We start from the raw sequence: 21,270 nt of genomic DNA, 5'->3' as shown, positions 1-21,270 counted from the left end.
GGCCGCAATGGCTGGAGTTGAGCAAACTGAAGCCAGGAGCCAGGAGCTTCTTCTGGGTCTGCCATGTGGGTGCACAGACCCAAGACTTTGGGCCATCCTTGACTGCTTTCCCAGGCTACAAGCAGGGAACTGGATGGGAACCAGAGCCACTGGGATTAGAACTGGCACCCATATAGGATCCTGGTGAGGTGCAAGGCGAGAACTTTAGCAACTAGGCTATGCTGCTGGGCACAAATACTGTGGTTTTTTAAAGCAGAAACAGGGGAAAGAGTGTAGTGCAGCAGTGAAGATGTTGCATAGGATGCTTGTATTCCATACCACAGTGCCTGGGTTTGAGATCTGGCTCTGCTTTTGAGTCTAGCTTGCTGCTCACTGCACCCTGGAAGGCAGTATGTGATGGCATCCCACCATCCACATGGGAGATCGGGATTGAGTCCCTGGTTACTGGTTTGAGCCCTTCCTAGCCCCAGTTGTTGCATGCATTTGGGGAGTGAACCAAGTGAGTGGAAGAGCATTCTCAAGCCCTCTTCTTCCTGCCCCCTCATCTGCCTCTTCAGTGACTTTTGTAAAAGTGAATTTTCAATAATGATTCGATAATGAGAAAGCAGTTTTACATAGCTGTGAAAAACTGGGTGTAAGAGACAGTCTGACAGGCTCAGAAAGAGACCTCACGTGGTACTGGGCCTCAAGGGATATAAAGAGGCATGGGAAATGAGTCCATCTAAACACAGCAAAAACTTGCCTACTCCATTTGTTTCTAGATGGAAGAAGAAGAAAAAATCCTCCCTGAGGATTTGTAACCAGGAGGAATACCTCATATCAATACCAGTTTAATGTCTAAATTTATCTGTGTGTTCTTTAACACAAAACCAAGAATAACTCGAGGCAAGCATTTATTTTTTCAAGGAATCTTGGGTTGGTGATGCTTCTAGGCAACTAGCAGAATTGTTCTCAAACTCCTCCTTGCAATATGATGACATCAACCATGGCACTGAAGAATTACCACAGTTTGTGTCCAGGACCGTGCTGCAGTGGGGTAAGCTGCTGCCTGGGATGCTGGCGTCCCATATGAGCACTGTTTTGAGTCCTGGATGCTCCACTTCTGATCCAGCTTCCTGCTAATGCTAAGGGCAGTGGAAGATAATACCTTCAAACACTCTTGGGTTTTGACAGCAGAGCTAGTGCGAGAATCTTAATGGCGGTGTCATTATAAGCTGAAACTAGAAGTAACATAAACACCAACTATTCTAGAATAGCTCACCAGACAGTGTTACAATCACATGATGGAATCTTCTACAGCAGCAATGACAGTTGATTGTATTAAATTTCAACATGGATGACTCTAAGAAACACACCATTACAGAAGTATGGGTAACAATGTATGGATTCACTTACATAATAAGCTTACATAGTCAGCCACATAGTATTTATCTTGGAGAAGTGTGCATAGAACTGAGGAGTATGTGGCTGTTTGTTCTTATATTATTGTTTAAATTGCAGGTAGGTCATCTATATACTGTTTGGGGTATATTTTGTACATCATGATTAATACTTTTTGAAATGAGAGTACAGAATTTTCTTTTTTTTTTAAATCCCCATCATTTTTTTTAGATTTATTTTATTTTTATTACAAAGTCAGATATACTGAGAGGAGGAGAGATAGAGAGGAAGTGGAGCTGCCGGGATTAGAACCAGCAGCCATATGGGATCAAGGCGAGGACCTTAGCCACTAGGCCACGCTGCCGAGCCCGAGAGCACAGAATTGTCAAGGATCTCCATGACAGAATATTGAATTAGATGCTTGCATGTAACTCTGGAAAGGACTTTGAGGAAGAGTAGACAAGAGAATTTGGTCAGAAATTCACACCAAGGGTGTGTGCCTGGGTTGTTGGAATAATCCTGGGACCGTGAAAAAGAAATCAGGAGATCAAGACTCTTTTCTGGTGCCTAGTCACAATGGTAGCTACATATGTAGCACAGTAGACTTCACTGTGCTGTCACTGAGGTAAGGGAAATGGGAGTGTCTGGAAGGAGCCTTAGTGCAGTATGGATAGAGTGTTGGACCTAGTGAGCATGATGCATGCTCTGAACACTAGAGGTCATCACAACAGTTCAGAGAGGAGAAAATGCAACTGGAAAAGTGAGTTTTTCAGGATGGGTTAAAACAATGAGGAATCCATAGGAGTGTACAGAGTTAGAGATGGTGCTGATTTATAGGAGAAGCCATCTGAACATGATGAGATTTGATGATTAGAAGGTGATTGATCATTTCACAGAGAGGGTTAACCGATTTGTGCGATAGCCATCCTGCCAGCTGTGCAAATATGAATATTGAGGATGTGGTGTCAGAGAAACTAAATGGATCTTTAAAAAAAATTGATATTTATCTGGTAGTTACTTGCTAAAATACTTGTATGAATTGTTTAATTTCATCCTAACAGAGTATTTTATCCCCATCTGATAGTGGGGAAAACATAGGTTCTTAGATATTAAGAAACTTGTCGAAGGTAGTGCTCTTACTAACTAGAGTTGGTAACACACAGGTTCAGGCAAGTCTGTTCCACTCTGATTCTTAACCAGTTCACCACATTGAGAAGTACAGAACACACCATGCAAAGGGGGTACTGGGTAGAGTAGTGTACAAAACATTTTCATTTGCTTTTTTTCAGTTTGGACATCACTTTGGTTTTAGGTTTCAGAGAAACCTTGGCACATTGGGAGGCAAAGCACAAGCAGGGAGGAACACCAGAATCTTCACTGGGTTCGCTGACAGCTGGGAAGATGAGATCAAGAAAACAGGGTGGAAAAGCAAAAAGACCCGTATTAATGGTGGTAAATGCACCTTTTAAAAGTTTACTTCAAAGAGGGGGTTTTCCAAGGACAAAGGAATTTCCTGGTCCCCCTGGCATTTGGCTTTGGGGCAAGAGACCAGAATTAATACGGGTCTTTTTGCTTTTCCTCCTGCCACTATGGCAGGGGACTAGGGTCCTTTCTATCTCAGAGCCCACTCCCGTCACTAGGATGGGAGTCTCCTCTCTCAACTTTTCTAATAAATCTTGCTTTAAAACTGAAAAAAAGAAAACAGAGTGGAAAATCCAATCAGATGCAAAGATAACTAGGCTCCAGGGACCACCCTCCACCCCAAAGGAGCCAAGTTATGTGATATACTGAGTTCCAGTCAGCATGATTTGGGGGCGGGGGGCGGTGAGGGAGGGAATCCAGTGTAACCTCATCTTGAGTCTCAGAACTGTGGCTGAGACCCAGAAAGGATGTACTATAGAGGACCTAGCAGCTGATTTGATGACTGGGATAAGTAGACAGACAAATGGGTCCTTTGGTGGCAAATGAATGAGTGAACTAAGAGTTACTGAGCACACAGAATAGAGCCAACATTTAGTAAACCAGATTCTTTGATAAGATTTATTTATTTTTACTGGAAAGGCAGATTAGATTTACAGAGAGGAGAAACAGAGAGAGAAATCTTCCATCTGCTGGTTCTCTCTCCAAATGGCCTTAACAGCCAGAGGTGAACCCATCTGAAGTCAGGGAGTCAGGACATTCCTCCGGGTTTCCCACGAGTTTATGGTCCCAAAGTTTTAGGTCATCCTCCAATGCTTTCCCAGGTGATAATCAGGGAGCTAGATGGGAAGTGGAACAACCAGAACATGAACTGGAACTCATATGGGATGCCGATGCTACAGACCTGAGCTGTGAAGAACCGGACTCCAGTCTCTTAGAAGCCCCAGCCTGAACAGATTGTGCCCTCAGCCCATTGCCCAGATACCTGCCTAATATATCAGGTATTTTTCAGCCCTCAGCTCTCTCAACTGTCAGTTCTTTGCTGAGATGCCCGGTTGGCCTTTCAGTTTTATCTTCTCCCATCAGCTGTATGACTTTACCTATCCCGGACTGAATGTCTGAGTGCTCTCTCAGATTCCATTTGGAGAGGTACCCATGCTTTCTGATAGGTGGCCTGGCTCCCCTGGGTACCACCCCTCTGTGTCTCATGCCTGGATTCTTTCCTACATGAAAACAAGACTCTCTATCCCACCCATATCTGCTAACACAACAAGGGTGTAGCATATAGTCTGGCTAATACTTACAATAGGGATTAGTACATAACATGTAAAAAGTATTACTTATATCTGAGATTGACATTCAGCAGACGTTTGATTTTCCCAACAACTGCTTTCTGCTAAATGATCCTGATATTTCACTGCCTGTACAAAACCTGGATTATTGTATTAATTCATATTAGTGTTTGGCTCTGCCCCTGAAGGTGTTTCCTTGAAAGCATGTGTGATTTGTATTTCCTTGCTGTCTGGTAAAATGGCTAAGAAGACCAGGCATTAAATGATGACACAAGAAACCTTTTTTTTCCCCAAATTCTCCCTTCAGAATTTGGTTACCTAGGGAAAAGCAGTGCAAACAAACTTGGAGATTCTGTTTTGTGTCCTCCAACTTCTTAGGCCACAGCCTCATCTGTGTGACTTTCCTCCTGGCACAGCTCAGTTTCATTTCATGCCTGACTTTCTTCAATGATACTTTGTCAACAACCTTCTTTACCGTACTGTATCCAGAGTACAGTACCAACAGAGGCATTGTTTGGATACTTCAGATTGAAAAATACGGGCTGTAGCCTGTGTTTAAAACTAACTCCTGGGATGGTGTTTGTGGTATAGCAGCTAATCCCAACTCATCCCACACTGGGACACCTGCATCCCACATTGGCAAGCCTGGGATGCAATGCCACCTCCATATTTGATCTCACCATCTGCCAATGCCCCTGGGAGGCAGCAGGTGATGGCTCATAGACCTGAGTTCCTGCTACCCACATGGCACATCTCAATGGCATTCCTTGCTCCTGGCTCTTTCTCTCTCTTGCTCTCCCATCTCCTTTCCTTCCAACCTCACTCCCCTTCTAGATTATCCTGCTTTTCAAATTAAAAGTGCTTACTAAAACTGGAATTAAGAATTAAATGTATTTGAACAGAAAAAGAAGTAATTCCTGGCTATTCAAAAAATGACAGGTTGGGAGTAAAAGTGGGATGCTTTTGGTTTTATTTTTGTGGGCTTTAATGATTGTACTTCCTAGGCTGGAAATTTGCTGCAAGGCAGCCTTCATTCCCCTTGGTTTTTCCTATCTCTCCTAGCCTCTTCCTCCGCCACCTTTTCATTGAAGATATAAAATAGGCAGGGTGTATTGTTTTGACCTGGTGAATCTGTTAGCATGTGACAAAGGTCTGGGGGAAAAAGTCCCTTTTTCTACTTCCCAAATTTATTAGATGATAAATGAGTTACCGCAGAGAATATGATACCAAAAAGGACATAGTAAAAATAATTACCAGAGAATTTCTTGCCATGTGAGCAAAAGTTCTTAAATACAAATTGACAAGCAAGTTTAGGAATTCTAAGAAACGTAAAACATAAAATAATGCATAAATTGCTCGAGAATAGATGTGCAATTGCTGGAGGAAAACAATTTGTTGATTATATTAAATTCAGACTCCACCTTAGACAGAGAAAAACTCAATTCCAAGGCTCTGCTGTAGTGGTGCATTTTGCAGGGAAAATTCTAAGGACACTTGAGAAAAGTATATGGAAGTTCTAAATACAAGCAGATCTTGAATCTATTTGAAAGTTTCTTTACTGATGTCTAACACCTCTCTTTAAAAGTATGTGGCTGCTGTGTTTCTGCTCTGCAAGTGAGAGTTTGAGACACTCAGCTTGTTCTCAGGACTGCAGAGAGCCCGTGTGGGCAAATTCACTGAGAAGTCATTGAGCAAGCTTAGTGACTTGGAGCTGCCATGAACGGTACTTGTATAACTGATTTAGTTCTAACTGAACTTATACACAAAGCACTAGCCTTCTCAATGTAATGCTCTTCTTCAGCTATTGCATTTTATTTTTCTTTAAATTCCTGGAAACTGTCCACTTGAACTTTCATCTCTTATTGTCCTTGTCTTAGGTAACCTTCTACTCTTACTGAATTATTTGCATGCTGCACATACACTCAAATGTTTGTTGTAGTGTGGATTCCTGCATACCCGACTCAGTAGCTCACTTGATGATCTCTGGAAGCCACATTGGTATAAGACCTTCTCAACTTAAGCAGTCAAGACTGCTGTTGTCACTAACAAAGGCTTGTTCCTGGTCCAAATGTTTTATTTGTTATTTCCAATTTATTTATTGATTGATTCATTCATTCACCAAACATTTATGGGCACTTGCTATATTCAAGGAATGTTTCCAATTGCAGAGGAAACAGAAAGATAAATATTAAACACTGAGTTATTGCCTTGTGCCAGGTTAGGGCATGTGGCAACACAGGCAAGATGAAGATTTAAGTCCTCCTTAAGCTTACAGTCTTTAAATAAGCTTTTGGCTATGTATTTAGTCATTTGACAAACCTGGATACATGTAGGGATGTTTTGGCCTCTGGGTCAGCAGAGGCCAAAGATGTGGTTAAACACTGGACGAGGAACAAGACTGTCTCTCTCAGCAAGAAGTGGTTCTGGTCAAAATTCTGGTGGTGCTGTGTTTAAGAAGCACTGACTTAGAGAACCAATGTTCCTCAGAAAAACTTCATCTGTCATAGACACGGGTAGAGGGCAACCCTGAGGCAGCGGCCTTTGCTTCAAAGCTCCCCACCCCAAATCAGCTCTTAGTCCACAACAGAACCGTAGGCCATTGGAAGCATGGGATCACATTTTCATCTCAGTGGATTTCCAGGAATGAACTGATGTTTCTCAAAGACGGGCAGCTTACAGCTTGGTGCCTTTCTGGTTGCCTGCTGCGTAACCCAATTCTGATTGCTGTTAAGGAGCTTACGGTTGCGAATGGAGGAAGCACGTCTATAACATAAAGATAAATCCTGAGACGTTTCAATGCAGTTGCTGTTCTGGAGTATTAAGCAATTAAACTCCGTCTGGGGGCGGGGTCTGGCAGGCTTTCCAGATGAGGTGGCATTTGAGCAGGGACTTTGATGAAGTAACCACTGGTAGTCTGATACATATCTCTTCCTCGTTCCTACCATGTCCTGGTTGGTTGTACTTGTAACTGATGATAAGATTTTTGCGTTTGTTTTGTTTTGCTTTTTACTGCTCTTTCAGGAAAACTTGTTTCTATAGTATATTACGTTGAACACAATTTGTTTATAAATTGTTCAGGCTCAACTCAGCACTGTCCTTTTTTCCCCACATCTTCAGTTAAAGATCTTAATAGAAAGTGGTTTCAACTGCACAATTTTTGGTACTGGAGTTTAGCGGTAGTCCTGGACTGTAAGCTTTCAGTGAATGACATCTTGTTTGTTGTTTTAATTTTATGTGTGTGTTAAGAAAACTCTTTCTCAAGGCTAAGAATTTCGTAGCTTGAGAATCCATGGAAAGTACATTTCGCAACCCGTGTAGCCATTTATAAAAGCTTTTCAGATATATTCTGTGTTCTAAAACATAGCCATATAGGAAAACACAACAGAAAATCATGCCTACAGGTTGCTGTTAAACTAGGATGTCAATATCAAATGTGTTTGTGAGCCTATAGATTGAAAAATTTGTTGTGATAGTTAGATACAGCCAAATAAAACAGGTGTTCCATTTCTGGTACAGGAGAATGTTAAAATCTTCATAATATGATTATCCAGATGTTAAAGGATTTATCTTCATTTTCTGAAATTGTGTGTTGATGTAAGGTACCAACACATAATGAGTTTTTCTCTATCACTTGAAAATATGCTGTGATACCACATATTTGGTAATGACTTTTAAAAAATATTTCCTTGTTAACTTTTTAAAGATACTATTGTCTTAATGTTAGAAATATATAGTTCAAAAAGCTGCAAAAAGGCATATATGTTGCAGGTCCTTGCATTTTAGTTTTCACTCTGAGTTGGGTGGCTAAACATGGGTGTTGGTCTGCATTTTCACCAGAATCTTTTTCTTTTTGTTTCAGTCTGATGCCAATGCCAGTTACTTAAGAGCAGCTCGAGCTGGACACCTAGAAAAGGCTCTTGACTACATTAAAAATGGAGTGGACATCAACATTTGCAATCAGGTTAATTGTGGTTACTGTCGCTATCACTTAGTTTTAGTCAGAAATTCAGACTTAAAACTCCTTAAAAATATTATCAAGATTGTTTCTCTTTTTTATTATTATCATTATTATTTATTATTTTCCCTATAAATTTTTTTCAATAAGCAGATTTACTTAATATGGAAAATGGCAACTGTAAAACAATAGATTTTCTTTCTTTTGACATATTCATCACTTTATTTTTTTTATTATTTTTGACAATCTTGACATAAAAAAAGGTTCAAGCACTACAGGAAGATGGGCAAGACAATCAGTTCCGTATTGTTTCCTCAATATATCTGATGTAAAAGGAGATTCTAAGGGAGAAGCCCCACCCAGTCTCCCACCCACCCATTATTTTCCCTATAAATTTTACAAGCTTGACATGATGAAATTTTTCTTTGATCTGTTAGAACATTCAAAAGTGCAGGTATTGGCTCTTAATAGTTAATTCCTAAAACTTATCAAGTAATAATAGAAAAACCCATCCAGTTTTCAAGTATTTTTATTTCTCATTCAAATTTCTTTGTTGATGGAATACTGTCTTAGCATTTCTGGATAGACTGTTACATGCTCTGTTTTCAACATGCCAAGCGAAGCTTTTCCTTCACTTTCCCCAGAATGGGTTGAATGCTCTCCATCTTGCTTCCAAAGAAGGCCATGTTGAAGTTGTCTCTGAGCTGCTACAGAGAGAGGCCAACGTGGATGCAGCCACGAAGGTCAGTATCATATCTCCTGTGTCTCTTATTTTTTTTTTTGTCAACTTCAGGATTCAGCCCTTGGATAAGGGTCCACTATGCATGATTACGCTGATCAACTTTTTTCTTTTTGGGGAACTTCAAGCAGAGGGAGGTTAGAAAGTTTGGTGAGTTGATGTGTCTTACTTTTCACTTTACAGAAAGGGAACACAGCATTGCACATAGCGTCTTTGGCTGGGCAAGCAGAAGTGGTGAAGGTCTTGGTTACAAACGGAGCAAACGTCAATGCACAATCTCAGGTAAACCACAACTCGTCAGCAAAGACATTTTGCTATAATTTACAAATAATGCTCTTTAGGTCATGTGCTTGCTTTGTTCTCCTGCCCTCTGAGAACACAATACTTCAGAGCTGTACTGAAGTAGTTGTGTGAGTGCAGGGTATTTCAATGCATATGCATCTTCATTTGCGATATGTATGTGTGTATGCAATATGTGTGTAGAGGTGGAGATTGCTAAACATGATCCGTCTATGATACTGTGCGCCTGGTAGTCACTGGCCCGAGTGTCCAGGAGACACGTGGAGCGCAGAGTCTTGTCCTGTATCGTGGTGCTGGCGCAGGCCCAGTCCTCAGTGTTTGTCAACTTCGGCAGGAAATGGAAATGCCTCTACATGAGAAATATGCCTAGAATTTCAGAACGCATCAGTCCTTTTCTGTGAAAAAAGGGAAGAAAGTGCTTCCTTGCTGTTTACTAAGCCATCGTTGTCATTTTCTGAAACAGATGAAAGACGCTAAAAAACAGGCAGAGGAAATTCTAAGAGTCCCCAAATGTTAAAATGTTCAGGTCATGTGTAACTAATGTAGATCTTAAAAAGCTCAGTCTTTAAAAGATTTGTTTATTTTTGTTCGAAAGCCAGATATACATAGAGGAGAGACAGAGAGGAAGATCTTCCATCTGTTGATTCACTCTTCAAGTGGCCACAATAGCCGTTGCTGAGCTGACCTGAAGCCAGGAACCTGGAGCCTCTTCTGGGTCTCCCCTGCAGGTGCAAGATCCCAAGACTTTGGGCCGTCCTCAAGGGCTTTCCCAGGCCACAAGCAGGGAGCAGCATGGGAGGTGGGGCTCCCGTGTTTAGAACTGGTACCTATATGGGATATCAGCACATTCAAGGCAAATTAGCTGCTAGGCTACTGCACTGGGCCCAAAAGCTCAGTCTTGCATGATGCTTTACACATATAAATTGATTATCATTTGCTAGACTTTGAGTCTAAAATAATTCACTTCCACTGCTTGGTCTCCAAATCCAGGCCCCCACAGTACATACAGGTAGCAGCATATGAGATGATTTGCATAAACATACAAATATGAATATAAATATGATTTTTATGCGTCAATTAAAATATTGATTAGTTTTTAAATAAGGAAAAAGTGTAACTGTGGGAAGCATTATTCAGGTCCCCATAGCCTTGATGTTGTATAGAGAAGGGAACATCATCATAGCAGAACATCCACTGAGGACTGCACTACTTTACAACTGCTCCCCCTGCAGACACTCCTTCCAGCTGAATGCGAACAGGGCGTTCAACATGTTTGTGGAAAATAGAATTCAATGACAAGTTTATTTCAGGAAAGAGATTTTGAAATCGATGCATATGAGTGACTTTCAAACACTTCATGAAAATGATAAGTTATGCTTTGATTTTAAAGATACACTTCGTTCCTAAAATCAAAATTCTGTGAAAGTTTAGAAGTACCCCGGTATCTATCAGCATGCCCATCAACGTGTTAAGTATTGAACAAATCAATTACAGAACAAGATTGCAAGTTTTGGGCCCGGCAGCGTGGCCTAGCGGCTAAAGTCCTCGCCTTGAAAGCCCCAGGATCCCGTATGGGCGCCGGTTCTAATCCTGGCAGCTCCACTTCCCATCCAGCTCCCTGCTTGTGGCCTGGGAAAGCAGTCGAGGACGGCCCAATGCATTGGGACACTGCACCCGCGTGGGAGACCCGGAAGAGGTTCCAGGTTTCCGGCTTCGGATCGGCGCGCACCGGCCGTTGCGGCTCACTTGGGGAGTGAAACATCGGACGGAAGATCTTCCTCTCTGTCTCTCCTCCTCTCTGTATATCTGGCTGTAATAAAATGAATAAATCTTTAAAAAAAAAAAAAGATTGCAAGTTTTGCCAAAGTCCCAATTTATAAAGACACTAAAAATGTCCAAACGTTGCTGGGAGCCCAGGTCAGCTGTAGGCAGCAGGTTTTATAGCAGCATTTGACAAGGCAGCATGTGAATTCTTAAGCTGAATTCCTGATACATGCTTCACAGGCAGTGAGCTGAAAATGGAAAGATTAAATGAGGAAGAAAGACATACACATACGAGAGGGAGAGAGGAGGAGGAAGAGGGAAGGCAGAGAAAATGATGTCACAGTTTTCCTTATCTTGTGAAAATAAGGGAGGAAAGGAAAGTATACTATCATAGGAATTTGATGGGAAAGTTACTTTTTCTGCATAGAAATCACACTGATTATTCATTCTGAGAACTCATTCTGGAGTACAACTATAATGTGGTGTGTTAAGTCATATAAACTCTCCACAGCTTCTATTTTTATCTTCTTTTCCATTTTTTTTAAAGATTTATTCATTTTATTACAGCCAGATATACACAGAGGAGGAGAGACAGAGAGGAAGATCTTCCATCCGTTGTTTTTCACTCCCCAAGTGAGCCGCGTGCTCAAGTGAGATGCGTGCCGATCCGAAGCCAGGAACCTGGAACCTCTTCCGGGTCTCCCACGCGGGTGCAGTGTCCCAATGCATTGGGCCGTCCTCGACTGCTTTCCCAGGCCACAAGCAGGGAGCTGGATAGGAAGTGGAGCTGCCGGGATTAGAACCGGCGCCCATATGGGATCCCGGGGCTTTCAAGGCGAGGACTTTAGCCGCTAGGCCACGCCGCCGGGCCCTTTCTTTTCCATTTTTAAGAGGAATTTATTTATGCATTAGATTCTCAGGTCCTGATTGGGGGGATGGAATTCTCAGGGTTACAGCAAATGTGTGATAATCACTACAACACGGCTCTTCCCTGGAATTGCCATGACTTTCTGTTCCATTACGTTAGTGACAGCTTGCTAGCCCCTGAGTGCCCCTGTCCCAGAGCAGAGAGTGCACAGTGCCGTCAGCTGCAAGGCTACTCATGCCTTTGTTCCTACTGCCTGGTGTTTGGAGCTTTGTTATGTAGTCCATGCCAGTTGCTCTGTTTCCCTGTGAAACTGCACTTGGGGGAGAAATGCTTTTCCAGATGATTTGAAAATTAGCAAGCAAAGTATTTTGAGAGTCACAGGCCAACTGACCACAATAGGAACACCCAGGTTCTAAATGAGTTTTCTCAAAATGTCCCTATTATTATTACTATTATTTTACTGAAGAAGTGTCCAGTTTTAGGCTCTGAGATAATGGGAAAACTCTCACTTTCATTTCCATGTTGATTCTCCTAAGGGAGGAAAACAAAGCCTCCTTTATGTAAATATTGCGCACATTCTTGACAAATGCTATAGAAGGAGCTGTAGTTTCAAACCTATTTTCCACTGTTTGGGAGAAGCGGCCATTAAAATAAAACCCTCACTGGGTTTAAATTCAGTTTGTACACATTCCACACTGATGATGCAGCGAGGGGAAGAATATAGGCTGTGAAATTCCCTGTTGCCGGCAGCTGGGCTTTGCTCTGCAGAGCATCTTGGCCTGTGTGGGGCATCTGCCTTCCTGTGCCTTCTGAACTGCATACATTCTGTGGGTGGAATGAATAATGAGAAGGTGATGCAGTGGTGTGGAGTTTTTTGTGATAGCAGCTCTTCAATCAGAACTGTTAGAGCAGCCAGTAATGGCTATGTAAAATGACATTAGATTCCATAAAGATGGCCACATGTAAAACATCACAGGGATATTAATATTTAAGAAAATATCTCCAGCTCAGTAAAATTGTAAGCCATAGCCAATTTTTAGTTGCCAACAAAACGTAGTGTAGAGAGACTCTAAACTCCCTGACTACAAAAAGTCTTGTCTTAAAAATAGGACATAAAACATTTTGTTGTTACAAACCGGGAACTTGTTATTATAAATTAATTCTTGTCATTGATCTGAGATCTTAACAAGTTAATTCTTTCTTAACAAGTTAATTCTTTATTACATTGTTAAACATTCTGTAATCACTTAGTTCCACCCTGAGAAAAAAATTGGTTGGATAATAAAACTGTGATTATGAAGATTTAAGTCCATAATACGCTGTCATAAATGTACCGACAATGATTAATGATGTTTGCTACTGAAAAAAAAAAATCTCAAAACTGCTGAGTCAGATGACAGTCCTCATTCCCCTTCGTATTCTGTGACGTAAGCACCATTTGTGCTTGGGAAGAAGCAGAGTGAGTTTGAAATAGCAGCTTTACCTGTCAAGAATGTGCAGGCGTGTCCACAGCTGCAGGACCGACCCCGCAAGTGAACCAGGACCTGCCTCCTGAACTCGCTCTTGGTCTGTGTATCTGGAATGCTCCTGTGGCGAGAAGGTCAGCTCCAAAGGACATCAGACAGATAGGAACCATGTGATTTTGTTATCATGTCTGCCATGTCACTGATTTTTATGATAGTAAACTCGTTGTGAATCAGCACACAAACCATTGCATTTGACCGTCCATCTTCGTTAAAGTCACTTAAGGAATGGTGTTCAGCACACCAGGAGAGATGCTACTTGAGATGCCTGTGACCCATCTCTGCTCCTGTTGCCAGGTTCTAGCTAATGTGTTCCCTAGGAGACAGCAGTGATGGTTCACGTAGTTAGGTGTTTGGTGTCCATGTGGAAGACATGGATTGAATTCCCAGCTTCTGGCTCCTTGATGCTGTAAGCATTTTGAAAGTAGACCATCAGATGAGAGAGCACTCATTCTTTGTGCCTTCCAAGTAAATTATTTTAAAAAACCCAACACATCATGATGTACAAAAATTTAGCCATACCAAAGCAGAATGCATTGGAAAATTTCTTGGGTGAAATGTAAACCCTTACTTAAATCACAGGAGGAATTATTTTATTTGGGTAGGCATTCTGCAGCCTGCTTCAGAACTACAAAATTATGTCTGCCAATTTGCATGCTTTTAATAGCACCACTATAAACATTCAGAGCAGAAGGTACTGGAGACACTGGATAAAATCTTACTCAAATAGCATCCTCGCTCCATCTTACACTGCTCTGCCTTTTGAGAATTGAATCTATTGTTGCTGCAGAAAAGAAAATGTAAATTAACCTTGTATGTTCCTTTATGGCCAGTTTTTTTTTTGGGGGGGGGATTTCCTACAATAGGAAATTAAGATAAAACCAGTGGTGTATTTTTTTTCTTAAGCCATTCTTTGTCAAATCTGACCTTTCTCCCAATCCAAGTGCCATGCCACAGAAAATCCTTGTAGCTGTGGGTTGTCTATGACTAGTTGAATTGTGAATGTTGTAAGCCTTTGACTGGATCAATAGAACGAGGACAATAATTTTATTCATTCTTTCCAAAAAACAATTATAATTTTCTCCCAAAAAGCATACCTAAGTAGTGGGTTATCCTCTCCTGACTTGTTGATCATTTATTGATAGCTGAAATTTGCATTAATTTGTGCCATTTGCAATCAAGGTAAGGAAGGTAATCGGGGCACAAAGGGGAATTTATTGAAATTAAATGGGGGATCAAAAAAGATAGGAAGCTAAAGAAGCTTTGGAGAGCTTTGAAAACCAGGTAGAGGGTGGGAGTACCTAGCTGGAAGAGAGATGATGACCTCTTCCCATGGTTCCTACTTGTCAGCTAAGGCTAAGAGGGACAGAGTACAGAGCTGAGGACAGAAAGTAGACCTGAAAGAGTTCAAAAAAAAAAGATAGCATGTGCCCACCTGTAGTTAAATGGCAAGTCTGCTGGTCTCAGAGTTCAACTAAGAGAAATAAAACACACACACACCCCCAAATGCTTACTATAAAATTGAAATGTCTCTCATGGAAGTCCTCATTAACAGTATGTTGTTAATACATACTGCGAAAATAGCCTCAGACCACTTAATAACCATGCATTGTATGCTTCTGCTCATGTTAAATGTCCAGGCCATGGTGACAGAAAGTAAATTATTAGTTACTAAGATAGATACAAGGGGCAGATTGGGAGTGATTACTCACGGTATGATTTGTTTCAGGAGGAAAGATCATCCACTTTTGTCTTATGCTGTGTGAATTGTGTGTCAAAAAATATTTTTAAAATATAAAGTGTAAAAAAACATCATTCAAAAAATGACCATTTTCTGGTAATAAAGTTAGGATTACAAACACTCAAAAAGGAGGTACAATGCTATTGCAGGAAGCAAATGATTACAAGGCTACATCCTGTGGCTCTTGTCTACATATTATTTACCAGTCATCTCAAGTGCACATTTCTCAGTTTGATACCTAAAAAAAAAGGGAGTGACTCATGATTCTTAAAAATAGCTCTTTAGGGCCCGGCGGCGTGGCCTAGCGGCTAAAGTCCTCGCCTTGAAAGCCCCAGGATCCCATATGGGCACCGGTTCTAATCCCGGCAGCTCCACTTCCCATCCAGCTCCCTGCTTGTGGCCTGGGAAAGCAGTCAAGGATGGCCCAATGCATTGGGACCCTGCACCTGCGTGGGAGACCGGGAAGAGGTTCCAGGTTCCTGGCTTTGGATCGGCACGCATCGGCCCGTTGCGGCTCACTTGGGGAGTGAAAAACAACGGACGGAAGATCTTCCTCTCTGTCTCTCCTCCTCTCTGTATATCTGGCTGTAATAAAATGAATAAATCTTTAAAAAAAAAAAAAGATTGCAAGTTTTGCCAAAGTCCCAATTTATAAAGACACTAAAAATGTCCAAACGTTGCTGGGAGCCCAGGTCAGCTGTAGGCAGCAGGTTTTATAGCAGCATTTGACAAGGCAGCATGTGAATTCTTAAGCTGAATTCCTGATACATGCTTCACAGGCAGTGAGCTGAAAATGGAAAGATTAAATGAGGAAGAAAGACATACACATACGAGAGGGAGAGAGGAGGAGGAAGAGGGAAGGCAGAGAAAATGATGTCACAGTTTTCCTTATCTTGTGAAAATAAGGGAGGAAAGGAAAGTATACTATCATAGGAATTTGATGGGAAAGTTACTTTTTCTGCATAGAAATCACACTGATTATTCATTCTGAGAACTCATTCTGGAGTACAACTATAATGTGGTGTGTTAAGTCATATAAACTCTCCACAGCTTCTATTTTTATCTTCTTTTCCATTTTTTTTAAAGATTTATTCATTTTATTACAGCCAGATATACACAGAGGAGGAGAGACAGAGAGGAAGATCTTCCATCCGTTGTTTTTCACTCCCCAAGTGAGCCGCGTGCTCAAGTGAGATGCGTGCCGATCCGAAGCCAGGAACCTGGAACCTCTTCCGGGTCTCCCACGCGGGTGCAGTGTCCCAATGCATTGGGCCGTCCTCGACTGCTTTCCCAGGCCACAAGCAGGGAGCTGGATAGGAAGTGGAGCTGCCGGGATTAGAACCGGCGCCCATATGGGATCCCGGGGCTTTCAAGGCGAGGACTTTAGCCGCTAGGCCACGCCGCCGGGCCCTTTCTTTTCCATTTTTAAGAGGAATTTATTTATGCATTAGATTCTCAGGTCCTGATTGGGGGGATGGAATTCTCAGGGTTACAGCAAATGTGTGATAATCACTACAACACGGCTCTTCCCTGGAATTGCCATGACTTTCTGTTCCATTACGTTAGTGACAGCTTGCTAGCCCCTGAGTGCCCCTGTCCCAGAGCAGAGAGTGCACAGTGCCGTCAGCTGCAAGGCTACTCATGCCTTTGTTCCTACTGCCTGGTGTTTGGAGCTTTGTTATGTAGTCCATGCCAGTTGCTCTGTTTCCCTGTGAAACTGCACTTGGGGGAGAAATGCTTTTCCAGATGATTTGAAAATTAGCAAGCAAAGTATTTTGAGAGTCACAGGCCAACTGACCACAATAGGAACACCCAGGTTCTAAATGAGTTTTCTCAAAATGTCCCTATTATTATTACTATTATTTTACTGAAGAAGTGTCCAGTTTTAGGCTCTGAGATAATGGGAAAACTCTCACTTTCATTTCCATGTTGATTCTCCTAAGGGAGGAAAACAAAGCCTCCTTTATGTAAATATTGCGCACATTCTTGACAAATGCTATAGAAGGAGCTGTAGTTTCAAACCTATTTTCCACTGTTTGGGAGAAGCGGCCATTAAAATAAAACCCTCACTGGGTTTAAATTCAGTTTGTACACATTCCACACTGATGATGCAGCGAGGGGAAGAATATAGGCTGTGAAATTCCCTGTTGCCGGCAGCTGGGCTTTGCTCTGCAGAGCATCTTGGCCTGTGTGGGGCATCTGCCTTCCTGTGCCTTCTGAACTGCATACATTCTGTGGGTGGAATGAATAATGAGAAGGTGATGCAGTGGTGTGGAGTTTTTTGTGATAGCAGCTCTTCAATCAGAACTGTTAGAGCAGCCAGTAATGGCTATGTAAAATGACATTAGATTCCATAAAGATGGCCACATGTAAAACATCACAGGGATATTAATATTTAAGAAAATATCTCCAGCTCAGTAAAATTGTAAGCCATAGCCAATTTTTAGTTGCCAACAAAACGTAGTGTAGAGAGACTCTAAACTCCCTGACTACAAAAAGTCTTGTCTTAAAAATAGGACATAAAACATTTTGTTGTTACAAACCGGGAACTTGTTATTATAAATTAATTCTTGTCATTGATCTGAGATCTTAACAAGTTAATTCTTTCTTAACAAGTTAATTCTTTATTACATTGTTAAACATTCTGTAATCACTTAGTTCCACCCTGAGAAAAAAATTGGTTGGATAATAAAACTGTGATTATGAAGATTTAAGTCCATAATACGCTGTCATAAATGTACCGACAATGATTAATGATGTTTGCTACTGAAAAAAAAAAATCTCAAAACTGCTGAGTCAGATGACAGTCCTCATTCCCCTTCGTATTCTGTGACGTAAGCACCATTTGTGCTTGGGAAGAAGCAGAGTGAGTTTGAAATAGCAGCTTTACCTGTCAAGAATGTGCAGGCGTGTCCACAGCTGCAGGACCGACCCCGCAAGTGAACCAGGACCTGCCTCCTGAACTCGCTCTTGGTCTGTGTATCTGGAATGCTCCTGTGGCGAGAAGGTCAGCTCCAAAGGACATCAGACAGATAGGAACCATGTGATTTTGTTATCATGTCTGCCATGTCACTGATTTTTATGATAGTAAACTCGTTGTGAATCAGCACACAAACCATTGCATTTGACCGTCCATCTTCGTTAAAGTCACTTAAGGAATGGTGTTCAGCACACCAGGAGAGATGCTACTTGAGATGCCTGTGACCCATCTCTGCTCCTGTTGCCAGGTTCTAGCTAATGTGTTCCCTAGGAGACAGCAGTGATGGTTCACGTAGTTAGGTGTTTGGTGTCCATGTGGAAGACATGGATTGAATTCCCAGCTTCTGGCTCCTTGATGCTGTAAGCATTTTGAAAGTAGACCATCAGATGAGAGAGCACTCATTCTTTGTGCCTTCCAAGTAAATTATTTTAAAAAACCCAACACATCATGATGTACAAAAATTTAGCCATACCAAAGCAGAATGCATTGGAAAATTTCTTGGGTGAAATGTAAACCCTTACTTAAATCACAGGAGGAATTATTTTATTTGGGTAGGCATTCTGCAGCCTGCTTCAGAACTACAAAATTATGTCTGCCAATTTGCATGCTTTTAATAGCACCACTATAAACATTCAGAGCAGAAGGTACTGGAGACACTGGATAAAATCTTACTCAAATAGCATCCTCGCTCCATCTTACACTGCTCTGCCTTTTGAGAATTGAATCTATTGTTGCTGCAGAAAAGAAAATGTAAATTAACCTTGTATGTTCCTTTATGGCCAGTTTTTTTTTTGGGGGGGGGATTTCCTACAATAGGAAATTAAGATAAAACCAGTGGTGTATTTTTTTTCTTAAGCCATTCTTTGTCAAATCTGACCTTTCTCCCAATCCAAGTGCCATGCCACAGAAAATCCTTGTAGCTGTGGGTTGTCTATGACTAGTTGAATTGTGAATGTTGTAAGCCTTTGACTGGATCAATAGAACGAGGACAATAATTTTATTCATTCTTTCCAAAAAACAATTATAATTTTCTCCCAAAAAGCATACCTAAGTAGTGGGTTATCCTCTCCTGACTTGTTGATCATTTATTGATAGCTGAAATTTGCATTAATTTGTGCCATTTGCAATCAAGGTAAGGAAGGTAATCGGGGCACAAAGGGGAATTTATTGAAATTAAATGGGGGATCAAAAAAGATAGGAAGCTAAAGAAGCTTTGGAGAGCTTTGAAAACCAGGTAGAGGGTGGGAGTACCTAGCTGGAAGAGAGATGATGACCTCTTCCCATGGTTCCTACTTGTCAGCTAAGGCTAAGAGGGACAGAGTACAGAGCTGAGGACAGAAAGTAGACCTGAAAGAGTTCAAAAAAAAAAGATAGCATGTGCCCACCTGTAGTTAAATGGCAAGTCTGCTGGTCTCAGAGTTCAACTAAGAGAAATAAAACACACACACACCCCCAAATGCTTACTATAAAATTGAAATGTCTCTCATGGAAGTCCTCATTAACAGTATGTTGTTAATACATACTGCGAAAATAGCCTCAGACCACTTAATAACCATGCATTGTATGCTTCTGCTCATGTTAAATGTCCAGGCCATGGTGACAGAAAGTAAATTATTAGTTACTAAGATAGATACAAGGGGCAGATTGGGAGTGATTACTCACGGTATGATTTGTTTCAGGAGGAAAGATCATCCACTTTTGTCTTATGCTGTGTGAATTGTGTGTCAAAAAATATTTTTAAAATATAAAGTGTAAAAAAACATCATTCAAAAAATGACCATTTTCTGGTAATAAAGTTAGGATTACAAACACTCAAAAAGGAGGTACAATGCTATTGCAGGAAGCAAATGATTACAAGGCTACATCCTGTGGCTCTTGTCTACATATTATTTACCAGTCATCTCAAGTGCACATTTCTCAGTTTGATACCTAAAAAAAAAGGGAGTGACTCATGATTCTTAAAAATAGCTCTTTAGGGCCCGGCGGCGTGGCCTAGCGGCTAAAGTCCTCGCCTTGAAAGCCCCAGGATCCCATATGGGCACCGGTTCTAATCCCGGCAGCTCCACTTCCCATCCAGCTCCCTGCTTGTGGCCTGGGAAAGCAGTCAAGGATGGCCCAATGCATTGGGACCCTGCACCTGCGTGGGAGACCGGGAAGAGGTTCCAGGTTCCTGGCTTTGGATCGGCACGCATCGGCCCGTTGCGGCTCACTTGGGGAGTGAAAAACAACGGACGGAAGATCTTCCTCTCTGTCTCTCCTCCTCTGTGTATATCTGGCTGTAATAAAATGAACAAATCTTTTAAAAAAAAATAATAGCTCTTTAGAATCTCTATGTGTGGGAGAGCAGTGTTCCCTAAAACTTGGTTGCCCAGCTTTCCTCATGGGTCATGAAGTGCTTGATTCCAGAAGGCAATTCTGGAAGGCAAGAGTGGACATTTACTGGGCTGTGAGCCAGTAACATGTGAGTGGGCTGGAGCTTCCCACACTGTGTTGGACCCCAGCAGACGTTATTCTGAAATGGAAAAGAACCTTGCATCACTTCTGTGGTTGAAATTTGTATCTGAGAGCACCAACATCTGTTTGGAAGCTTTCAAAAATTTATACCTAAAATCTGAACCAGCCCTCTGGAAATTCTGGCTTTAAGAAAGCACTTGCTGGGCGAAGATAGATTCTAGGAAGTTCATTCAACTACAAAGAAAAAGTCACACCAATTTTTACTCTGTCTTTAACAGTTCTTTTTCTATTGTTTTGTTATTTCAAGGTTATCTAAGCCCACACAGCTTCAGTATTCTTCCATGTTGGTCAAGAAAGAAAACAGGAAAAGAGCAGCGTGATGAGGGTAATCCTAAGCCACCATGGAGCTTCCCTCATAGCTGTAGAAAGAGTGACAAAGATGTCAGACACAGAGACACATGGATCTAACTGCGCACGCACTGGGTCGCAGTAACTCCGTGCCTCTATTTAAATGCTGATGTAACAGATTGTGTAGAGTGGTGCTGGCCACCGAAGCTTATTGCCAGGTAGATAATCATAAGGCATAAGGTTGAATAGTCATATTGTACTTCCTCTAATTCCGAGTTTGTAATCTTGAGCTCTGCAACCAGATAACCCACCTTGGGACATTTATGTGCAAACTAAAGAAGCATGCGGGAGATCTCTAATTAGGGTACCAAACACACAGTGCGTTTGTCAGGTAGCATCAGTTTTCCCTGCTCGAGGATTTTACTTCCAATTTCTCAGACATAGACTCCCAAAATGAGGCCACCAGAGCCTCATTATGGATAAAGAAGGTAGTTATGGATAATTATA

General features: G+C 41.6%; 1 protein-coding gene across 5 annotated transcripts in view; it reads left to right on the top strand.

The window, feature by feature from the left end:
- ANK3 (ankyrin 3) overlaps positions 1-21,270 on the top strand; it is a 617,522-nt gene that overhangs the window by 398,647 nt on the left and 197,605 nt on the right. For all 5 annotated transcript variants that reach the window (XM_058671967.1, XM_058671971.1, XM_058671969.1 and 2 more), the window contains exons 3-5: positions 7,951-8,052; positions 8,691-8,789; positions 8,969-9,067. In XM_058671967.1, coding sequence (XP_058527950.1) covers positions 7,951-8,052; positions 8,691-8,789; positions 8,969-9,067 — 300 coding nt within the window. The remainder of the gene's footprint in view (positions 1-7,950; positions 8,053-8,690; positions 8,790-8,968; positions 9,068-21,270) is intronic.

The sequence above is a fragment of the Ochotona princeps genome, chromosome 13, assembly GCF_030435755.1.
Source record: "Ochotona princeps isolate mOchPri1 chromosome 13, mOchPri1.hap1, whole genome shotgun sequence".
NCBI classification, from domain to species: Eukaryota; Metazoa; Chordata; class Mammalia; order Lagomorpha; family Ochotonidae; genus Ochotona; species Ochotona princeps.
The sequence above is the reverse complement of the archived record's forward strand: the minus strand, read 5'-3'. Positions and strand labels throughout refer to the sequence as shown.